This window comes from Gavialis gangeticus, unplaced genomic scaffold, assembly GCF_001723915.1.
Source record: "Gavialis gangeticus isolate Ggan-Ray unplaced genomic scaffold, GavGan_comp1, whole genome shotgun sequence".
In the NCBI taxonomy this organism is placed as follows: domain Eukaryota; kingdom Metazoa; phylum Chordata; order Crocodylia; family Gavialidae; genus Gavialis; species Gavialis gangeticus.
The window spans coordinates 6,289,814-6,313,443 of NW_017729030.1; the positions used below are offsets into that span (position 1 = coordinate 6,289,814).

The window sequence follows — 23,630 nt, forward strand, 5'->3', positions numbered from 1 at the left end:
GTTATTCCTGGTCACTCCTGGTAGTGCTTGGGGGAACAGGGACTTTCCCAGTGCCTGCTGGTCCCCTCTGACTAGTTTGTAACAGACCACTAGATCCCCCCTCAGCCTTCTCTTGTGGAGGCTGAACAGGTTCAGGTCCCATAGCCTCTCCTCATAGGACCTGCCCTGCTGCCCCCTGATCATGCAAGTGGCCCTCCTCTGGTCCCTCTCCATGTTGTCCACATCCCTCTTGAAGTGCGGCGCCCAGAACTGGATGCAGTACTCCAGCTGCGGCCTGACCAGTGTCGCATAGAGGGGGAGGATCACCTCCTTGGACCTGTTCGATATGCATCTGTGGATGCATGACAAGGTATGTTTGGTCTTCCTGACTGCATCCCCACACTGCCGGCCCGTGTTCATATTGGCATCAATGATGACTCCAAGATCCTTTTCTGCCTCTGTACTGACAAGAAGGGAGTTCCCCAACCTGTAGGTATGGTGCCGGTTGTTCCTCCCCAGGTGCATGGCTTTGCACTTGTCGGTGTTGAATCCCATCCTATTCTCATCCGCCCACCCCTGTAACCTCTCGCACCTGTTCCCAGGGAGCACATGCAGGGCCAGACTGGGAAGTAGCTGCAGCAGGAGAGAGCACTTCTGCCTGCATTAGGTTATGTGATAAACTGAACTGTTCATAGTCTTCATATGTGATAAACCTAATGCTAGTAGGAGTCCACCAGGCAATGGTGTGGCATCCTGGGAAGACATTTCATGGAAAACCACTGCAATAGGCAGATGCCATTTAGGTCTCATGTGAAGCCTAAATCTTTAGGGTACAGACAGAAGTTGGGCGCAGTCACTCTTCTTCAGGCATAGAAAGTCCCTGCTGTAACTGAGAACACTTTGTAAAAGTGTTCTGAGTGACAGTGATCCACCAGACCAGTGTTTCTTAACTCGTGGGTCACAACCCAAAAGTGGTCGCAAGAATGTTTCAAAGGGTCATGAGTTGCAGGAGGGCGGAGGGGCAGCAGGAAGGCACCTGTTCATTCCAGTGAGAGAAGATGGCGGGGAAGAGCTGCGTGGCTGGTCTGGTGACACTTCGGCCAGTGCCCATGGTCACGGGGGCGATATGGCCAGGAGACGCTGCTTGGGGAGGTAGGAGGAGCCATGACCAGGCTGCCTGGCTCAGCGTGGCAGCCCCAGCCCAGGGGGGAATGAGCAGAGGGAGCTTGTTCTAGTGGTGGAAGGTGGGGTGGGTGAATTGGAGCCCACCCTCCAGCAAGGACTGAACAAACCCCAGACCAAATTCCCTCTGCTCCCTTTCCCCCCTCCCATTCTGAAAACAGCTCAGAGGCTGGCAGGGAGACGCAAGTTACAGAAGATGCTTCATTTTGAAACATCTTCATTTCATGAGGGTTCAGATTTTTCCCCGATCAGCCATTTTTAAGCAGTAGGCAACGTTTTGTGCCCTGAGTGCCAAGAAAACCACTGTGACTACCGTGGAGGGTGCCGGAGTGACAGCATGCCAGAAAATTACTAAAACTTCTGATACTACTTTTGATCTTGTGTATTTTGTTCTGTGTGGATCCCCCCACAACAGCCCCCTAGCCCTGCTTGTGCCCCTACCACCCCAGTCCTGCTCATGCTCCTTGCCCCTCACCCAAAGTCCTTGCCCCCCAGCCCTGCCGGAGGGGGCCCCCAGTTGCCAGGGCCATGGGGCCGCACAGGGAGGTTGCACAGGGAAGCTTCCTGCCGCTGCAAGCCCTGCACTGCCCTGGTCACACTTCCCCTTGTGTGTATGGTGGCAGCACAGGCAGCAGCACAGAGTTGTGCCCCTCGCTGCTGCCACCAGCTGCAGGGGAAGTATGGCCAGGGGAGCTTGGATCAGCAGGCAGCTTTTGTGCGCCTCCTTGCTGTGCCCTGTCGCGCTGGGTTCCACACGCCGCTCTGCAGAAGCAGCAGGGCGCATCGACGGCACCTGCTGCCTTCCCAGAGCTCGGGGCCAGGGCTGAGGCTGGGAGGCAACTGGGGCTGGGTCCACAGCTGGGGCTGGGTGGCAGCACCTGTTTGCAACCTCCTGGCTGCAGCTCGCCTAGGCTGTGGGCAGCCCAGGCTCCGTGGCTATCAGCAGCTACCCGGAACCTGGGCAGGCTGCAGCCAGGAGGCTGCAAACAGCTGCTGCCTCTCTGCCCCAGCCCCGGCTATCTCCCGGCCCCGGGCTCTGGGAAGGCACCTGTTGGGGCCGTGGCTGGGAGGCTGGCAATGGCGGTGCCGAGCAAATGGCCTCACATGCCATGTTCAGCACATGTGACGGGGGTTGCCGACCCCTGCCTTAGTGTTTAGGTGAGTTATCCTGAGTGTTGTGTGTGTGGGGAACAGGGAGACGGTAGGATAGTATTATTATTTTATTATTACCATTCCCACTGTCATTATTATTAGCATGCCCACTTAATTTTTTAGCAACAAGTTGTGTAACTCCTAGAGTAGGGTTGTGCCTGAGGTTATGTTTTGAATTCTAGGTAGTGCTAGATGACCTTTGTGGCAGATGGGTTTGGCTAAATACTAGCATAGGCAGGGACAAATTGCATTTATTCTACTTGTCCAAGGGCATTCTTAAATAAAATGATTCCAAGTACAGTTGTGGGTAAGAGTACTACCATGCTTGCCAGCACTGAATATATTTTGAATATGAAGTAAAATTATGAATTAGTTGCTATTGGCAGATTCATCAAACAACAAAGTTAGGCTTAAATTCCCATTTGGAGATTCAGATATCTCACAGCATTTAGAACAGTTTTAGAAATCCTGATTCAAATTTTTTTTTCAAGTAGATCTAATTGACGCAGTGCTTAAAATGCTGCCAGCTCTTTTCTTACTAGAGCTCCCAAGCTTGCTAATGCCTAAAGCAGTGGCTTTCAACCCAGGTGCTGCTAAATTTGGAAAAAACTATGAAGGGATGCCGCGTGGAATCTAAAAAAGCTTGAGAACCACTCATCTTGTAGCACATCAGAATCAGTTGTGAGGCTGGAATTATTTGATGGCAGGGGGGCTATGCAAAAGAAATTGTGTTTGTAGTAGCAATGATATGTTGTTAAGCTGCGAGGCTGGAAAAAGAGCAGGATTTAGGGAAGGGCAAGGAACATGGTTAGACAATTATTCCACATAGGAAAAACCAAAGAGTATATTTTTAGAGGTCTTAAGAAACTATAATGTAGCTGCAGTAGTTTCCCTATTCTTGGCATAGTTCCCTCATTGCCCCAGCCTGTTTAAAGATGGAATCTTTTACACTGAGTGTCAGAATGTTTGGCGATTTTAACTAGAATTTGTGTTTTCTCATTGTACCTTTTCTTACAGGAATAGTACAGCCTATTTATTTTATGAGCAGAAAGTGACAAATAGTATTTTTTCATAAGCCTTTCCTTTCAAATAGATGTGGAACATGTTTTATCCACCTTTATCCTCTTGCTTTGCCATTTATACCTTCCACAGCTCTTCCCTAATTAGTTAGAAGTAAGAGCTGGGCAAAGAAAAGGATTTCTTTTTACAAAGTCCTTTGATGTTTGGAATTTTCTCTTATTTCAGTTTGAAATGAAAACCAAAAAGATCTAACTGAAATACCACCCCCAGAGGCATCTGTTTGTCAGGCTGCCCCAGAACCACAGGTGCCAGGAGTTTGGCTCAGGAGCCCTATCTGGTTTCCTAAAGAACCTGGTCAAAATCAGACCATGCCCATGAAACATTTCACTTCTGATAAATTGACTAATTTTGATGGAAAATGTTTCATCAGAATTTTTCTGCCTAACAATTTAAAATATGTGATACCTGTGTTACAGTCATCAAATTCGATCCATGCAGCATGCAAAATTTAAAAAATAGTTGATACCATCTTGTTACTTTGGACTTTAGAGCATGTTCCTTTTTGTTTGTCTGAGGTAGATTTTAGTAGTGGGCATTACTGTATTATGGAAAGGAAACTCTCTCACACACATTCTGTTGAAGAAAATGTGCTATATAATTTAGGATACTTATAGCTAGATTTTTGTGTTTTTGAGGAAAAATAATTAAACTTATTTTAAAGGAATTAAAAAGTCTGTTCATCTCTGAACTTGGGAAGAGCAAATCCATGATGCCGTGCTACAAATTTGGGACAGCCGCAGTTCCCAGAAGAGGTGGGTCCAGGACAGAGTTGGGCTTTGTAAACCCTCACACCTCGAATGAAAAGCAGAAGATTGTACGTGCTTAAGCCATCGTATAACACAGGCTCCACACTGTTGTATATCTTCCTCTTTTATCATAGTTTCCTATACAGCAAGAGCATTTAACTCGCCGTGCTCCATGGGCCAGATCAGGACTGAAGGGCTCCTCTCAGGCCAGATTCAGACCTGACAGCAGTAGGACTTGTGGCATTGGTGGCATAAGTGATGGGCCAAAGTGTGTCAGGGCAAGGGGAGCTATGTCAGCTCAGCCCTCGCTGGCTCCTCTGTGGGTCCAGGAGCCCCAGATCCTACAGTAGGCTTCACCCATTAGCTCTGCCCCCAGATTCCTTGGACTGTATTTTTGATGATCCTGCTTTACAGAACTATTCCACTTTCATCCACCCAAAGGGATCTCTTCCCTAAGTCCCTTTTGCACCCTCAGCCTGAAAGCGTAGAATGTGCAGCTCAGCCCTTTTCTGTGGGCTGCTCTCTACTATTGCTTCTGGATCCTTGCACTGTGAGTTTAAAATGTAATGGATTTACTTACTCCCACATTTGATTTTCTCCTTTCTGCAGTTGAGACTGGTAGTCTGTTTAAACTGGCCATGAGCAAAACAGAAAGAATGCCATAGCAATTTAATCTCCAGTTCCTGGGTATGGTGTTTTGCTGGTAGGGTCAGTCTTCTCTTTCCACCAGCCTGGTCCTAGTTAATCTGGGGATGCTCTTGGAAAGGGAAGAAATTCATGTAATTTACTTGTAGCTTCAGGCAGCTCTGAATGCTGCTTGCTCAGGCATGTAACACACAGACTTCCTCAGTCAGTCACGGTTCTCTTCTGTTTCCAAGGGAGCACCCAGCCTCCCGTTTTCCTAGAATCTTCACTGTCAGCCACCAAAAAATGCATACAATGGACACCTTGTCAAACTTGCTTGTTACGAGGTAGCTTACTTTCTTTAGCTGAGCTACAGGAAAAGCATCTAGCCCAGCGGTTCCCAACGTGGTGCCCGCAGGCATCATGGCGCTCCCCCAAGGTTTATTTGGGTGCTCACACACATTTTCACGATCAGTAAAAATCATTTATTTCAACAAAAAATGCTGTCATATTGGCATGCACTGCTTTTTCTTTTAAATTTGAATGTGCCCTTGGGCGCACAAATGTTGGTAACCCCTGATCTAACCAGTAGAGGACTCCTTAATACTTGGTAGAAGTGCACTAATACATCAGTCCATATTGTATTGGCACCAATTAAAAGGAAAATTGACATTATTGGCGATTGGCTTTTTTGGCTGATATGGCCGATAATGTCACCAATAAATGCCACATGCCACCCTGTAGCCCCCTCTTCGTGCTGCTGCTGCCCTGCCCAAGCATATCCCTGGCCCAGCCCCTGCCGGGAAGAGCCCAGAACTACCCATAGTGGCAGCCTGCCCTCGCCCCATACACAGATCTGGGGGACATTTGCCCCCCAGGGGTGCATGCAGTGGTGGGAGCCACCCCCTGTAGCACTTCCCGGATAAGCTGTTCGCGGTTCCATCCCACAGCCACCCCAGCCCCACTCTCTCCCCTCAGGGGCCTTGATCTGCTCCTCTACCCTCTTGCCCCCCTCCCCCCAGGCTTACCAGCCAGATGCTGCTCTCCAAGCTGCCAGGCTGCATATCAACAATCAGATTGGTATCAGCTGATATGGCTCATTAATAATCGGCCATCGGTATCAGCCCAAAAAATCTATCATTGTACCCCTAATACTTGGAATACTGGCACAGGAGTAAGATTTGGATGTGGTAGAGGGTAGGGACCAGGATCAGAACTGAAGGCAGCAGGCAGTTAGCTGGCGTAGAGGAAAAACCAAGCAACCAACAGATTGTAACTATTGAAAATAACAGCGTATACCGTTTTTGCATCTTATTTATGCAACCCCTATAAAAGAATCTGCTGCTACTTGAAGAATGTGTTCATTTATAAGAACCCACTGAGGGAATGGCTTATATTGAGCACGGTACTTGGAGTTTCCATGGTATGTGTAGTATGTGGAGCACGTTACTAGATATAAAGAGGGGACTGGTGAATGATGAGCTCAGGGACACAGCTAAAACGTTGTTCCACTGTTCTCAGTAGAAATCTTTCATAATAGACTTCCTAGGAGCAAGCAAATGTGTGTGTGTTCATGAAACAAAAAGTGTGCTTTCTAACTGTCAGTGTCAGGTGCTGAATTACTTTATGTTAAGGGAAACTGAGTAGAGCACAGGAGGAGATAAGAATTTTTTTCTATGTAAATGTGTCTGCAAAGTATTCTGAACAATCTAATGTTCCATCATGTCTCCTTATAACTTACAAACTTCCCTATCCATAAAACCAGTAGAATGTGATTTTTTTTGTTTGTTTGTGACATTTTTATCATTGGGTGATATATTGTATTACTTCACCTTCCTTATTTTAGATAACTTCTGAAATCATATTATGTGTTATAACTGTGTGATCTTGTAGGGCCACAGGGTCTTATCCATTGCCTCTGTAACACACTTAGGCTTCATGTATCCATTGAACAAATGTATTAGATGGAAATGTCAGAACATTTCTTTTTGAAATTTTCCTCAGAGGTGTCTTTGGGAATCCTCTTTTGTGGCTCATGCTTGAATTGTGCAGTATTTCACAAAATGTAAATGTTTCCTTTAGAAAGCTTCTGAAACAAACAGTAAGGTAAAATATCTTAAACCAGTGTAGTGGCATTTTTTTTTGTTCTCCCTTAAAATTGTGCAGGTGTATTTGTTTCTTTTATTGCTCATTAAGACTTCCACCTTGGTTGCATGCGTTGCTCTGCTGCTTTAACTGAGCTTGGAAATTTGTTGTTTCTAATAGCATGAAAAGATTAAAATTTAAATCCATGATGATTTTTTTTACAGTTTCTACACCTTGTTTGTTTTCCTTGCTTTTCTTGGATTGACTAGAGCCTGTTTTCATATGTATACACCTGAGGCTGTTATTAAAGACCAAAAGGAGACATTTCCCACTGCAGGCATCTAGGAGTCTAGTCATAACCCCGGCAGAAAGCACCCAAAGATCCACTTAGATTTAGTTTGGATCCTCTTCTTTTAGCTGCCTTTGCTCTTTATCACTTAGCATGGAATAAGCCAAGTCTCAAGAGATGCACCTTGGAAGAAGCAACCATATGAATAGACAGCTTTTTTTGGAAGGTTGTGGGCAAGCTAGTAGTTTCTTTTTTTTTCTTTTCCACTGTTACTGTAGAAGGGGTGCAGCTTGTTTTTAGGGTGAAATAGTTTTGAGCAGCTGGGAAAATTTAGACAGCCATATAACTATGGGTTGTGTTAAGCAAACTGATGTCAGGTGAAATGAAACAACTTTTTTATGACTGAATTAGTATGTAAGCAAAAGAGATCACTGAGATCATTACTATGGTTATAATTGGCAAGGTGCAGTCCTGCGTGTCATGGCCCTGCAGTTACCCTTCCCTTGGTTTCCCTTTCTTCCCCTTTCTTTCCCCCTTAACTATACCGCTGACACTATTCCCAGAATTGTGCTAGGCTCGGCCCATGTACCTGAAATTCTGTCCTGTTAGACGCACCAGCTGCCAGAGTTTTTTTTTTTTTCCTGGGCAAAACTTCCAGTCCTCCTGTGCTGGAAGTCTGTCTCTTCTCCCTACAATCATATCAAGAGTTGCTGTACCCCTCACAGGAGGAGATTGCTCTGGATCCCAGCTGGACAAACACCTGACTGCTGAGTTGTCTGTCCTAAAACTCAAACTTACTTTTTTCTCACTGCCTCTTTCTTATGGCATCCTCTCCCTTGGATCTTCTCTGCCTAAACTACTAACCACAACCCTCTTTCCTGGAGTTACGCCTACAGTAGGAGTGCTTTGATGATACAAAAGCATTTGGTACACTGTATTCCTGCTCCCTGATCAGCATTGTCAGACCATTGCACAGCTATTCTGGAGACCTGGCCAACCTCTGGTCTTTTATTGTGGGATTTCTGTGAGAATTCTGGTTTTGTTCCAGGCAGCCTCCCTACAACTAGTTCCTTGCTTGAAGCTTAACTTCCCCTGAGCACAGAGTAAGTCTTCATAATGCTCAGCACATAATTACCTAACCATTACCCGGTACACATTTCCAGCCTATTCTGGAATGCCTGCTGAGTAGGAACATGTTTTGGAACAGACTTGGCTGACTTCAGGCTTTTCTGCCCTGAAGCGGGTAGAAGAGCCCTGTTACCATTGTAACGGGAGTGTGCGAACAGGTGCCAAATCTTTTCCCTGGATGAGCTGTATAATGCCAGGAGTGCTAGTATTTGTGACCTCCAATTCAGCATCTCTGACACTTTTCTTCTTGAGAATCCCTGAGTGTCTCTCATTTCCTACCTCTGCAATTTCCCTTACTGTTGTTTTCTAACCTCCTCACCTAAATGAGACGTCTTTGGCAAGACAGAGCATGATGTGGCTTACTCTGGAATCACTCAACACTATGACTTGAGTTGACTAGGGTGATGCTGGAAAACATTGCTTCCATAGCATTGATAATCCTGGAATAAAAAAATACCTATCTCTTTTCTGCCGGGTCTTCCCTCATGTTCCTAGTCAAGCCTTTCCCCTGGGTATTTTCTAGTGCACTTTTAATTTTATTTATTTTATAGAAATATGATCCATTGAAGATAATGTAATAGTTTCCTTTGCTCATAGAGGGCTATTAAAAAACTTGGCAGAGTTGCATGGTAGCAGACAGGAACAGCAATGTTTGAAATGAGCTCATGAAAAATTGAAATGCCTGAATGTTCTTAGAAGCATTTTGCTTCCCACGCATGTAAAGTGTTGTACTGAAAGTTTTTGGTTTTCCTTTTTTCCTTACAGTCTTTTTGAAGAGCAGCATAACTAAAAATCCTAGTCTATTGGCACTGAATTATTCTTTGGCCCATATTCATTATGTGGGTCAACTACTTTGAACCATGAATGCTTTTGGCTGTGATGGCTTCCATGGGTGGCAAATAACCTTAAATGTTATATACATAAAAGGAGGTGCAATGATTGCAGTACTCAGAGCAAAGCAAAGCATCTTTCTTTTTGTGCAAGTTTTCTACTAGGGACTTTAAGTATTTCATAGAATCTTCCCCTAACACATGTGAAGTCTTCTAGATTTTGAAAACTGCAGGAAATAAGTTATCCAATTGTCTTTGTTATTAAGATAATGTACTAACATTCCCACTGCAATAGCATATTATAATTTAAATGAATGCTCTTTAATAAATGTTTCTTAGAGGAATTGAATAATTTTATAATTCACAAGTGCTTCTGCCAGATAAAACTACAAAAACTGACAGATCAATGTTTGCCCATGTAAAAGATCCTACATTCAGATTGTGTTTTTATACCTCAAATTTCTGCTAATACTGATTTTTCTTTTCCTTCATGATTAAACAAATTAAGTTAAGATCAGAATGCAAGTCAAATGGACTTTTTGTCTCTTACATGCTTTTTTATTAATCCTTGGTAGATATCTTGTGGGTTGTCAACTTTTTCTCTTAGTTTTTTGTGGGTCTTTTAAAAAAAAAAAAACATAATAGAGACGCATTTTGTTCACATCTAATAGTGTCATTACCTATTTCTAAAATGTATTTCCTGTGATGTAAAATGGCTTTCTCACTTTCTCTGTGAGAAACAGAAGATTATCATGAAAGTGACCAGCTGGCGATACAGAAAGTGTCGATATGGAAAGGTCATGACCAGCTATTTTTTTTTTTTTTTTTTTTTTTAAGTCCTGAGGATTAAAGTTCACTTAGTTATCAACAAAACAGATACAGCCCCAGCAGTGCAAGTTTCCCCACTGCACTTTGTCAATGTTCCTTCATCCTGACGTGAATGAGTAACTTTTACTGGTAAGAGTATAGATCACAATTCATGGTCATTAAATAGTTTTGTTCTAACAACCAAAAAAATTGATGGTTGCATCTTGTGATTCAGATGCTTGTCTACTGGAAATTGGGATGAGATTCCCCAAGTTCATTCCACAAAGACTGTTGTATAACATAACATTTTATGTTAGTTGACACTTTTATTTGCATAGAGTTTTAGCTCTGATGTTGGAGTTGCAAGGCTCCGTGTTCCATTATCAGTTTTGGAACAGTCAAGCCCCTAAGTGGCATACCAGTAAGGTTGACAAGAACAGTTCTCATTCAAAGAAAAAATCTCTTCTCCTGGGCATTGTATGGTTTTACTTTGAGAATTATAATCTTCTGTTTGGGGGTGGAGGAAGGAACTCTGAATTTCCACTGAATACTACAAAACACAGTTGCCAAAACAACCATAATACTTCCCAAACTGTAACATGACATTTTCAGGAAGGTGTGAAGAAGTCTTCAGTTCTGTCTTTGACTATACCCACTGTGAGAAGCTGTAGTTGATCATATATATGTTCAGATGAGCATTAGTTTAGAAATGCTATTGCATGTGAATTTATATACCTATTTATTAAATGAATATTATTTACTCTCTAATATCTGAAAAGACCATATAGTGAAGAGGGTGCTCTATAGCTCCTCTTGAGGAGGTCCTTAAGCCTTATCAACATGGAAAATGGACAGGCGAGCTAGCCTAGAATTGTAATTCCAGTATATTTTACTTCTCTGGAATGTTTTGTGATTGGAGTAATTACTCTGGAATAGTATCCCAGGTTATTCCAGTATATCTACTGTAGAGTAGTTCATTCCATAGCAGCTATGCTAGACATTTTTTCCTCATAGATAAGGCCTTAGTCACCTGAACCTGAATCCACTGAATGTAAGCAACTTTCCAGGAGCAAGTTTGTTTGCTTCTAGCTTGTTTATGAATATATGTGGTAAAAAAATAAGCTCACGTAGTCATAATGTTGGCTTGCCTATATAGTCTGAGAGGCAAAAGAAATTGCTTGATGATTGAATTTCTCAACAATAAAAATCCGCTGTTGATCAGCTTTGTCCTTGTCCTACAGTCACAAGGACAGGGAGGCTGTAGGCCACATTTTAGCACTCTGCAGGCTATATTTGGCCTTCCAGCTACATGTTGAGCAGTCTGGATTTAAACCTGCAAAACAATTACCTACCACGTACCCAAAGATGAGCTCTTCCAATCTTGTAAGATTATTCTTCATTGCTTGTAGTGGTAGTCATAATATACAACCACATCATTACATCCTTCCAAAAAACCAACATGACTGCACTTATCCTATTTGATCACTGACCCATGAAGAATCCTGTTTGATGCTCTGCAGCCTACTGCAGAAGAAGGAACACCTCTGTAAATCCAGCACTCAGTTTTTTGTATAAAGAGCTAGGAGGATGGAGGTGTGTTAAAGCACACGGGCAGTAAATAGCCACTGATGTGGACATTTGTTGATCATTTGAGGGGAGAAGCGGTATTGATTTGCTTCTTTGTGTGTGTATGTGATGTCTCTGTGGAAAAGAGCAGGTGACTGTAAACATGGATTTTTGTTTTGTGTGTGTAGCTAAAGTGAGTTGTTTGGAGAGAGATTCCCTGTTGAGGTTATTGGAAAGCCAACTGTGTATAAAGCTGCTCTGCTTTAATCTTTTATGCAGTGCACTTAGGTTTTACATGATGGGTACTCTCCTTCTATGCTTGCTTTGTGTACACTTGAGAAATAACTTTTCCACTGCACAAGCCTGTCATGTTTTGTACTTGGAGAAGGGGTCATCAGCATGATACTTTCAAAAAAAATCAAACTAAAAAAATCCAGCAATCAGGCAAACCTTGTTAATTTAGTGATTTAAAAAAGTGTTTAGATTTTTCCTTTCATTTTAGTTCTGCCTCTTGGTTTTGCATGATGTCAGCACCAAAAAAAATCAATTTCAAAGACTACCATATAGTTGTATATGGTACGGTAAGGTACTACTGTAGGTAATTCTAGATCTTTTATTGTTAGCTTCTAATGTTACAAAATAAGGGTTTTTTAAAAAGTCTTCTATGTCTGTGCCTTCTTATAGAGATGGCCATATGAAAAAATATTTTTAGTGATTTAGGAAGTGGAGTATAACAGAATGCTTGATTATACTAGAAACTCATTTTTTTGGTTTAATATTTGTGGAGTTGAAGATGTTAAGTGTTTCACAAGTGCTACATTTTTCTTTATTACCTTTTCTCATACAGAATTTTTTGTTCCTTTTAATTGATAAGTTTTTCCCTGAACTGAGCCAAGAATGTTAATATTCTTGCATTGTAATGGAGTTCCTGCATTGTGTAAGATTTGTATTTAAGTTTCAGATTGGATAGCTCTGTCAAAGCTATGTCTTATGCTAATAGCAACTCTTCTCTCCTGAATATTATAATTTTTAAATAGACCATGTCAGGTAGTCAGCCAAAGACTATGTTGAGCAGTCAGGCAATGCTAAAACTGAAGCTGACCGTGCAACTTTCATTGTTTCCCTTTGCATATCTGCATTAATACATTTTTAAATCATGTGATGACTTGTTTTGCATGTAGTGTAATAATCTTTTTGCAGTCTTGTATATGTAAACATATGAGTGTGAAAAGACTGTCTTGTATGTTTGCCAGTATGCTATATAGTCAAGTCTGATTTCTGAAATGATTTGTCTCTCTTTCTCTCTTTTGTATGGGAACTTGGTGCTACTTTAATAATGGAGAAGGGAAAATAACTTTGCAACCAGCAAAAAAGTGGAGAAAACCATTATAAACAAAGTGGTTTAAATGATCAAGAAATGGTAGCAGATCTGGGGCAGATATCTGTCTGAAACTTTTATTTTTGGAAGTGGGCTAGATTTCAAGTTGCCTGTGCCCATATAACTGGGTCACTAAAAAGCCTTTGTCTATAATAATTGCAGTGCAGTGGTTTCAAGTTATTAGTTTAATAGACAATAACAGGAGCGCAGATATTTATATATTTAAAATGTACATTGTTAATATTAGAACATTAGTGATAATTTTGACATTGGTGTGTTAAGCACTATTTACCCATACAAACCATCATGACAAAGCACTACCTTCATAAAAATGAATTGCTGCACTGCCTAGTAACCAGATCTTAGCTGTCATCTTAAATTAACAAGGTAATAAACTTTTTTTGAAATGCAAGTAGTACCAAGAATTTAGAAGCTTTCAGATTCTTTGAGACAGATAATCCAGCTGAAGAAATTGGGCAGTATCCAGACTATTTGTACTGCCTTTCAAGCTTTTATTACCCTCACTTTTTTGTGGACGAACTGGCCTGATGGTCTGAACTTACACATCTGTGAATTACAAGTATAGCCAAAATATCAGAGTTAAAGAAATATCAAAAGTTACTAAAATATTCTATTTGAATCATTTGGCAAATGTTGATTTAACTAAATTGAAGCTTTTTAAAACTATGTTTTTAAGAAACAACACAAATAGAAGATCCTCGAAAACAATGGAGGCAAGAACAAGAGAGAATGCTAAAAGACTATCTTATGGTAGCACAGGATGCACTCAGCACCCAGAAAGAGCTATACCACGTGAAAGAACAAAGGCTGGCACTTGCCCTGGATGAGTATGTACGACTGAATGATGCCTACAAAGAAAAATCAAGCTCTCGAACAAGCTGTAAGTACACTGGAAATGCACTGTAACATTTTTCTGTGGCCTGCAATGGCTCTTGTTCTCCTTTGGGGTACATTTCAGTTTGCCCTGAATATCTTGGACCATGGCTGTTACAGGAACAGCCTTTCCACCTTTTATTTCCTTAAGGAAGGGTGCTTAACCCCTAGTTATCAGACCAGACCCAATCCATGGTGCTGTTTCATTTGGCTCACAGGACTTCCCAGAGTCCAGAAATTTGGTGGCACTGTTCCTTTACTGCCAAATTTCCAGTACATGGGAGCTGTGGGCCCTTCATGTTAGCCCTTCCTCCAGCATGCAGGGCTGGGCAGGGACAGTGCCGGGCCCCAGGGCCCAATCCCAACATGCAGGGGTAGTGTCGGGGCAGTGCTGGGCCCCCAGGGCCCAGTCCTTGTGTGTGGGGCTGGGAGGGGGTGACAGCAGGCCCCTGAGTCCCACTTCCAGCAGGAGTGCATGGTGCCTAGTCCTTGGGGCCCAGTCTCGCCACATGGGATTCCATCTGGCCTATGGACCAGCCCCTGGCTGCTCATCTGGCCCACGGGGCCAGAAGGTTGTGCACCACTGTCCTAATGCAATACTGTTGTGCTAGAAGGAACTTTTGTCTGTCCACTATGATTGAACTCTTTCAGAGCTGTAGCTTATGATTTTTGCTTCTGAAATCTATTCTGTTACTTAATTTTCCAGATCCTGGATCTAATGAGTTTTTATTCGAAGGGTATGGGATCACTGATGCACTTTGGCTTGTGGGCATTAGCTTATCTTAATGGATGGCAGTAACAAAGGGACTAGCGGGTTTGACTGCAAACTTTTATCAGCAGTTTATTTCAATTTTTACAGTATGTGTACATATATTGCCGAAGGCTGCAATGCAAGTACCTGGGATCTTTTTAGTTTAAATGCTGAGAGCAAAATATAAAGACTCTGTGGTACTTAGCCTGATGCTTTGTGAGCCCTGCAGTTGAGTTGCTGGCTAAGAAGCTTACTTTCTAGCCTTGGTAATGTTATAAAAGCAATGTATGCAGATGCTGGAGAGAAGAGCATTGAGTCTTAGTTGCTGAGCAAGTCTGCTTTCTCTTTCTAAATATTATTTTTAATATAGCTCTGTAACAGGGGACCTGCTCGGGGCCAATCTTGCTGTTTCCTGCCCACCCGTTCCTGGGCTAACCGCCCACATTCTCTCCCGCCATGCCTTATTGTTAATTAGTTAAATAGATGTAATTAAGTGGGAGGCTGCCCATTTCCTGCCCCAGTGCCAGGGGGTACTATCTGCGGCTCCTTTCCTCCCCTACACCGCAGCCCAAGCCTCGCAGATGGCATCTATAGTTCTTACGATCACCGGCCCCCACACTGAGCCCCAGAATCCTACTGATGAACCCACCCACCTGGGTTCCTCTCATCAGGCGGTCTCTTCCGCCCTCATACCGGGCAACATAGGTCCCTGAGCTGCTTCCTCTTCGGGCGTGATCCCCACACCAGGACCTTCGGCTCACTAGCCCTGGCCCACCTCCAGACCAGTCAGAACCCCAGGCGTGCAGCTCTTGGGGGGACCTCGCGGTGGGCCCCATGCCCTTTGACCCTTCCAGTCCTGGTCCCAGCATGGGTCAGTCAGGCGTTCAGACAGGCGTTGAGTCTGTGGCCCTTACTCTTTCGCCATGGGGTTCACCTTCCCAACCCTTCAACAAAGGGGTAACCCACCTGGTTGTGGGGGCTAGAGGTTAAGGTGCCCTGACCCATCTTTCACTGGGGTGGTAACTGGTCTGACATTTCCTGGAGGCTCCCACGCCACTGGGAGACCCACCAAGCCACCCACTCCTGGCAGGGTGCAGTTTTCAGTCGTACCCACGACCAGGAGCCTCCTTACCATCCCCTACAGCGCCTCCCTTACCTCCAGATGATGCCAGCAGCCCTCCGGCCAGGCAGTGTTGTTGCCTGGCCTCTCACAGCTGAACTGCCCTGTTTATATGGGCAGACCTCAGTTCAAATGGCTGCCCTCATTAGGCACCTGGCAGCTGCCAGCTCCAGGCCCTTAAAGTGGCAGGCACACACAGTGCCCTGCCACAAGCTCCTTTCAGCTCTGAAAATTGTTTGGGGTTCTCTTTTCCCCCCAGTAGGAGAGTGCTGCTGACTGCTTCTCAGCCTGAAGAGGTGTTAGCCAGGAGCTAGTTTTTGAACGCTAGGTAGAACTTGGAGTTGTCATGGGCTGTTATCATAGACAGTCTTTCCTCCTTTATGGCTTTGAACCCACCTGAATAAGGATAGGAAGAAGGAGAAGAAAACATTTGGAAAATAAATCAGTAATTTTTACACTGATGACCATCCTGCATCCCAATGTAAGGGCATACATTAAAATGTTTAATATTCATTTTGTCTGCAGTATTATGATAACCTCCCAGTTTGAAACCAAGAATACTCTTCAAGGATAGAAATAATTGATGGTTTGAAAGTAGTTAAATGTTTGTTGTGTTGTTTTTTTTTTTAAATAAGTGTTCTCAGGCTCTTCATCCAGCACGAAATATGACCCTGACATTCTGAAGGCAGAAATCTCCACTACAAGATTAAGGGTGAGAATGTTTAATGTACTTCCATTTAAATTCTGCACAGTAAGGTTCATGACTGCACTGCTACACTTGGGCTAGCAGAGATTCAGATTTAGGCATATTGCACTCTGATATTGAAACCTCCTACTATTCTTCTAACTAACCATCATTCAAGGATTTTAATTACATTCTCAGCCAAATCATCCCAAAGCCTGTACAATTAACTTCTACAGGGAACACCCTCAGCTTTGAGAAGTATATTAATTGGAGAAATGTTTAACTATACCTCATAATTAATTCCACCCAGAAAATAATTGAATAATTGATTATTTTTTCTCTTTTTTTAAGGGAGAAAGCTGAGAAAGGAGTGGGAGAAATCCTTTAAAAATGCCTGTGAATAGCATAGGGATCAGCACCAGTGTGCTTAATTAAGAGAAGAGAGTCTTTGTTTATGAAAGCAGTTTTGGGGCTCTCATGGTAGAATTTGATATCAGATTTGTAAAATGCTGGGTAACCAGGGACTTTTGAAAAAAAATCTGCACATAAAAGCTGAAAGGGAAAGAGTGTTTTAATACTGCATCTTGGCAACATTTTTACACAACATTTTTCTGTCAAAAGTGCAGGTTTTGCAACATTGAAATCTTTCATCAATTTTTTGGTCTTCTGTTTGCTCTTTGAAAGGGAGTAATAAAATTAAAAACTCTAGATTTTTTTCAAATGTTTCATTTTGATATTTCTAAATGTAATTGGATTTTTCATTTTTGACATGATTATTCACTTCAATATTTCCTTCAATTTTATTTACTAAAATACACTTTAGCTTTTGTCAAAATGAAACATTTTTATCCAGAATAATAGAACAACAGTGTTTTGAAATTGCCAGAACCCGTCAAAAAACTCCACTCTTTGCCCAACTCTGTTCAGCATAGGTGCTAGCACAGATTTATACATATCTTAGTCATTGTATTTGGTTATCTTTTAATGATGTGAAAAATTGTTTTAATATGAAAAATAGTCTCCTGATCAACCCTAAGTAAGAAAGTAATGGCGTGGAATAAATATGGAGCTCAATTATTTAAACCATAGCATATCATGCCTTATAGACAGATACGGTTCTCTACATTTCACAAATCAAAACCTGCTCAGCCAGGTTGTCAAAAGACAAGACTTTCACTTGGCCCCTGACTGTGAGCTGGGGATGCATAGGGTCTTCATGCATAGAAACTATAGGAGAGGTGCTAGTTACACAGCTCTTTCATTGCCCCCTGCCGGACATTGGTGAAACAGCTGCTCTGGGAAGTGTCAAACAGAACATGTTTTTGTCATCTTCAAATTGTGATAAGGTTTATACGTATGTAGTATTTGGGAGGTATTACACATTTAACTTTCAGCAAATTAAAAAAATTAACATACATATTTACTAGAATATGATATGTATGTTATCTCCCATACTGTACGTGCCTTCCCTTTTTCCCTACCCTTTTGTGTAAAGAACTGACTTAAGCCTAACTTCACTATAGCACAATGCTTAATTTTGAGAAACCTGCTGGCCAGCCTGCAGAGTGAGAAGCCTGCTGACCAGCCTGCTCTCTAAGAAAATATATTTCAATAGCAAGCAGGAATTTTTGAAGAGGTGTAAAACCTTTTATCGGTAGGAGGGTGAATTTAGTTTGTAGGGGAGTCTGACAGGGCAGCTGGGCCAGAAGGTAAGGTTCAGGATGTGGTGCTTTTAAATTGGAGGGGAAGGGACAGAAGTGGACAGGTGCTTAGCTGTTCAAAGGTGACTGAGGACATTACTTGTTTTAAAAGATGCGGGTATACACAGAAAAGTAACTTTAAAATGATGTCTCATTCAACAGATATTTTTCTTCCCTTTTGCAGTCATGCCTAACTGAGATAGGATTTTATTATCTTTTAATGTTAATCAAGAACAGCCAGTACGGTCAGAAGAGGGCAAGACACAATTCCTCTTTATGAACCAGCTGATTTGTTTACTAATCAAGTACAACTGTGCGATTCTCTGAAATATGTATAGCTTTAACATGGGCCATCACAGGCATAATTTGGAAAATTTGGCCTGCAGAACCTCCTATTATTGATGAAAATACTTACGAAGAAAAGAACCAGCTTAGACTTTTGGAACCTATGATGATTTTGCAGGATTGGCAATGAAACAAACATCTTTACTGTAATCTGAGCACATATGAAAATCATTACAGTAATAAAAACAGAACCCTACGATGTCTCTTTTAGATTTTCAATTTGGACTAGGTCTGCAGGTTTTAGAAGTGGAAGGTGGCCTCTGGGAAAGCAGGATGGTATAGAATGAAATGGACAAATATTTTTGTGGATACTTTGCTAGTGCACAACACAAATGCAGTAATTGGCATGCATATATGCTTTGGAAGATGAAGGGTAGTCATGTACAGAGCTATAATGCATATGTGTGTAAGCTAGCAGGTTTCCAGTTAGCTAGTCAGAACTGAAACATTGACTAGAGAACAGCTGAGTTAAATATACTACACTTCTGTCACATACTGGCTGAAACTCAAAGGTTTTCTAGGATTTGCAATAGTAGTATAAGGAGAAAAGAATTTAAACCTCTACAGGAAGTTTTGGAGAGGTTTCTAGACTCCTGCTTGTTAACATTACCTGCACGGTGTACATTAACTTTTTGACACATGAATTCTCTACTGTTTGTTTTATGATATACAGAACACCAAAGGCATGCTTAGTGTTTGTACTGAATAAAGGAAAGAAAAAATTCCTTTCCAAGAAGAATTTAATTGAAGCACCTGATTCTGCAGGGGGTTCTGCTTGGGCAGTTTGGAGCCTTAATTAGTAAATGGTAATGCAGTACAAAGAACAGTGAGCATACAGGATCATAATGTATATTAAGAATATGTGATGGATAGCCTTTATAGAGTAGTGAGCTTTTCATTCTGTTCTCCATTTCACCCTTATTAGCACAAAGGAGCAGGGGGGCAGAAAAGGTTAGCACTGAAGAGCCTGGCTAAAGATGAAATTTGAACACGAAGCAGAAAGTTGCTGTTGAACAAGGGACAAATTCAAAGTATAGGCATGAAAGAAGGCATAAAGATGTGCATAAGAGAAGGGACTGAGAGGGCTGCCAGGCAGGAAGCTTAGAGAGGAGCAGGGGTGTAGAGAGAGAGTGCAGAGAGATATGGAAAGGAGTGGGGGAGCTACATTAAGTCTTGAAGAGGAGGACAAGGAGCACAGGAATGCTTGGAGTGCACTAAACACACAGGAGCATGGATTATCATGTAGGTCACATTCTTCTGGGTAACAACCTAAGCTGGTGGCATAACATTTCTTGATAATGAAATGATGTTGAATTGCAGCGGAGGACGTTTAGAAAATGAATGCAGTGAAAACTTCTGGGTAAGAGCTAGGCAGGGATACCAGCTGCTCAGGCTGAAATAGTGTGCGCCCTCTGAATTTATAAGTTCTCGCTTCCTGCTGAGAACATTCTTGGGAATGGCAGGGAAGGGTGCCCTCAAGGTGGTTTCACCACCTTGTTGCTGGATTTGATGTGTATGTAGTGGGAGTAAATGAGGGGGATAATGTTCAAGTAAAACCCATTCTGAGACCTGAAATTTTCATGTACAGTTGTTCTGTATTTGCTGTTTCTCTCTGAGAAAATATTCGGCCAGTCAGGAAAGAAGCATCTGAAAAACAACTAAAAATGTCCCCTTTTTCAGTCTGTTGGATCTTAACTATACATTTCTGTTCTTATATTTTAAGTGTGTTCTAGTTATAGCTACTTTTTGGGTTAAAGTTCTAACACAACTAAAAAAAATCTAACATAATTGAAAAGATGTTTCATCAGAGGAAGCATTTAGAAGTTTTAAGTTCCAGAAAGGTAAACCTGACTCCTAAATTTAGATGAAAATCTTTACTGGGGGAATAATTTGAAACCTTTTATTCCTATTGTAGCCAAAACTTCACGCTTGGACAGGCTGAAGTTTTTTTGTAAATCTTTATTTGGGGACCCAACAACAATTACATTTTCCAAAGTACTAAAAGCGGCTAGGTCCCTTTGAAGAGTCTAGGAGCTGTTAGTTCTTGACACCTTGGAATCAAAGGCTTATTTCAGATAGGAACTTAAATGTGGCTTGAAAATTTTTACAATAGTATGCATACATTAATATATTTTTTGCAGGGATGAGCTGGGTAGGAAGGATCTCCGATGATATATAGTTCTAATCTTTCATTCCAACAAATCTTTATTTGTTGATGCGTTTAAAAATAATTGTAAATTTAAATTAACCGGAAATTTGTGATGTAACCAGACTTTAGCATTTTCAAATGGCAGGAAAGGAAATTTGAACATGGTATTCCCTCATTTTTGTCTGTCATCAATTTCTGTATACCCTTTCCTTTAACTTTACAATCAAGGGTTAGACTGATGACTCCTTGAAATGAGGGCTTTCTCTCTTTATATTGCTTTAAAGAGCTATTTCTGCTTAAGGTTCTTAGTTAGAAAATATACTCAAGTGGTTTATGTTATTATTAGTTTGAGATGGGAGCATTACTCATGAATGGTGAACCTGTGATTGAGTTGTGCAGATCATCTTAACTTAATGAGTACAGTAAAATCTTCATACAAACTCATTCTTTTCTGTTTTTCACACTTACTCAAAGCCTGCTGAAATAAATTGAATCTTTCAGTTCTAATTCAGTGGTCTTTTAGATCAAACCTTGTATGTCATTCTTTAGCAAGAAAATATTTAGAGAGGTTTTGAAGAGTTTTAAAAGTGTAATTGGGCCTACATTTCATAGTGCTTTGTCTAGGCTTTCCTGAGCAGTTTAAGTCCAACTAATTTCAGAAACCTCTAAAAGTTTCTATTTTATTACCTATTTTAAGAGTTCTGTGCAAAATATTATTGTAATTTCAAAACGTCCAGTGTTTCATGATCCTTTCAATGCTTTAAGTAAGAGCGATGTGTCTCATTAGAAAGGTGATTTTCTCCATTTTCCAAGTGACATGCCACCAATTTGCAGTTATATGGTGTTGCTCACTTTTGTTTCACTGGGTATTGTCCATTCTGGACCTGAGGCAAGTGTAATCTGGGAATAGATATTCCAGGATGATAGGAGAAAGCAGGAAACATTTGGTAGGGTTTTTGTTTCCAAGTCATAATTGCTTGAAAGCGCTTGGGAGTTTGGAAGGCTAAAACTAGGCTAAATGTGAATTGGGATAGTGTGCAGAGTTAGATGTGTGTGGGAAATCCAGTTTATCAATAGGTTCCCCTATTTCACATGGATATTTCTGTCATCACTATGTGGGATTGTAAATAATTATATCTTATAACTGAGTCATATCCTTGGCCTGCAAATTTTGTCTTTGTGTGTATGAAATGTGTAAGTGATATTAGAAAAAAATGGAAGAGGCTCTCTGTTTCAATTTGAAACAAACTTTTAGTATGATGCATGCAAATCTGTCAGCTGTTAACATAGTAATGTTAACTGCTGTAGTAGTTAAGGTAAAAAAAAATAGGAGGGTAAAAAATAAGAGATTTTTATTTAGATGATGAAAGTAGTGGGGAAAGATAGTTGGTATGTTCACATTTGCACCCCAAATGTTCCAGTATAGTATCTGAATCTAGAGGATGGTGATTCTTAGAAATAAAAGTGAAATTAACTGATTGTTTTGACTTTTTTGGGCTGAGAAAAATGCAGGAAGTAAATAAAACAGGGTAGGCCAACCAGTCGATATCTCTGAGTTTTATAAAAGGGATAATTCATGGAGAAAATGGAACCAGTCTCTTTTGAATGCATTGAAATATAATGGACTGAGTGCTTCTGGGGATGAAAAAGTGAAAATGTAATAATAAGCTGAAAAATAAACAGAAGCATCCCTCTAGGACAGTTGGCATGCATGCTTAACAAGTGAAAAATAAATTACATTTGAAAATTCTCTCTGGTTTAATAACCCAGCATGATGGCAGTGGAAATAAGGAAATGTGTATTATTTTGCCTGTGTCCCTTTAACACTAAGGCATGTTACGCACCGACTTGAAGAGAACAAATACTCTTCCTTTTAAAAAGTATCAGTAGACCAGTTTACCTTCCCCCCCCCATCTAATGTAGAAAATGCATTAATTGTTCAAAGCCATATGTGATGCTGTTTAACAAGAGGAATTTTCTAATTCTTACTTTGATTTCACAAAAAAGGTCAAGAAGCTGAAGAGGGAACTCTCTCAGATGAAGCAGGAACTGCTGTATAAGGAACAGGGCTTTGAAACATTGCAACAGTAAGTACCAGAACATTGACTAAATTCAATCTCCTAGTTACAACCAAAGCAAACAGAATTATTATTATTATTATTATAGATTACATAGATTTGCAGAAAAAAAAACTAGGGATAGAGAAGGGTTGGAAAGAATCCACAAAAAATAAACTTCTGGGAATCTAATCACTTTCTTTGGAACTGAAGCCTTTTTTTTTTTATTAGACTACAGGAAATCATAAAACTCACAAACCTGGTTTGGGAGTGAAAAAGCAGTAAAACTAGTTCCATTTAACTGTTGCGTACTAGACCAGTAAAATGTGTTGGAAAATGGAGGAAGTGGGGTTAACAGGAAGGACCGCGACCAGACCTTTAATTCCTGTAAGATGCTTGATAAGGTTCTGTCTGCCCCCTCCCTCCATTGGCATGGGCAGAGAGAGATGCAAACTTGGCAAGTTGTGCACAGTGCACAATGGGGATAAGCTTGGCATGAGTCACAATTCTGTGTGTTTTTTCAGTTGGTCACTCTCAGATGTGCATTTTGAATCCTTTCCGTATCATCACTTCTGGCAGGCTGCTAAAGTAGTGGAATGGAGCTTCATAAGGGCAAACAACCTTCAGGAGCTCTTACACTTAACAGTGTTAAAAGGTGGATTTTTGTTTGCTATATGTTTTGTGTTTCAGGTTTTTTAAATTAAAATTATACATCCATTTTACAACTATGTCCTAAATCAGATCTACAAACTATCCTGGAAGAACTGATTGTGTTGTTAGGCCAATGATTCTCAACCACAGTGCTGTAATATCTTTTTAAGTGAGGAGCAAAATATTATCCCTTTGGCATGCAAACGCCAACACAGGTGGCAAGATAAACCCAGATTCCCAGTGTCAAAAACATTCTGACCTGTAGTGATCTTTCCGAGTTCTTTGCAACTGAAGGATTGCTCTGTAATTTTTCTGTAGTTAAAAAAAAAAAAAAAAAGAGAGTGAAAGATAACAGCTGGCATTTTCTGGGACGGGGAGGATGACTCCAGTCTAACAAGGTGTGCCTCGAGTAAAAAAAAAAAAAAAAAAAAA

The 23,630-nt window shown here is 41.2% G+C and overlaps 1 protein-coding gene across 2 annotated transcripts in view; it reads left to right on the top strand.

Annotated features, from left to right (window-relative positions):
- Positions 1–23,630, top strand: part of WWC2 (WW and C2 domain containing 2) — a 192,668-nt gene that overhangs the window by 87,456 nt on the left and 81,582 nt on the right. For both annotated transcript variants that reach the window (XM_019521881.1, XM_019521880.1), the window contains exons 3-5: positions 13,544–13,747; positions 16,247–16,323; positions 22,498–22,577. In XM_019521881.1, the coding sequence (XP_019377426.1) occupies positions 13,544–13,747; positions 16,247–16,323; positions 22,498–22,577 (361 nt within the window). The remainder of the gene's footprint in view (positions 1–13,543; positions 13,748–16,246; positions 16,324–22,497; positions 22,578–23,630) is intronic.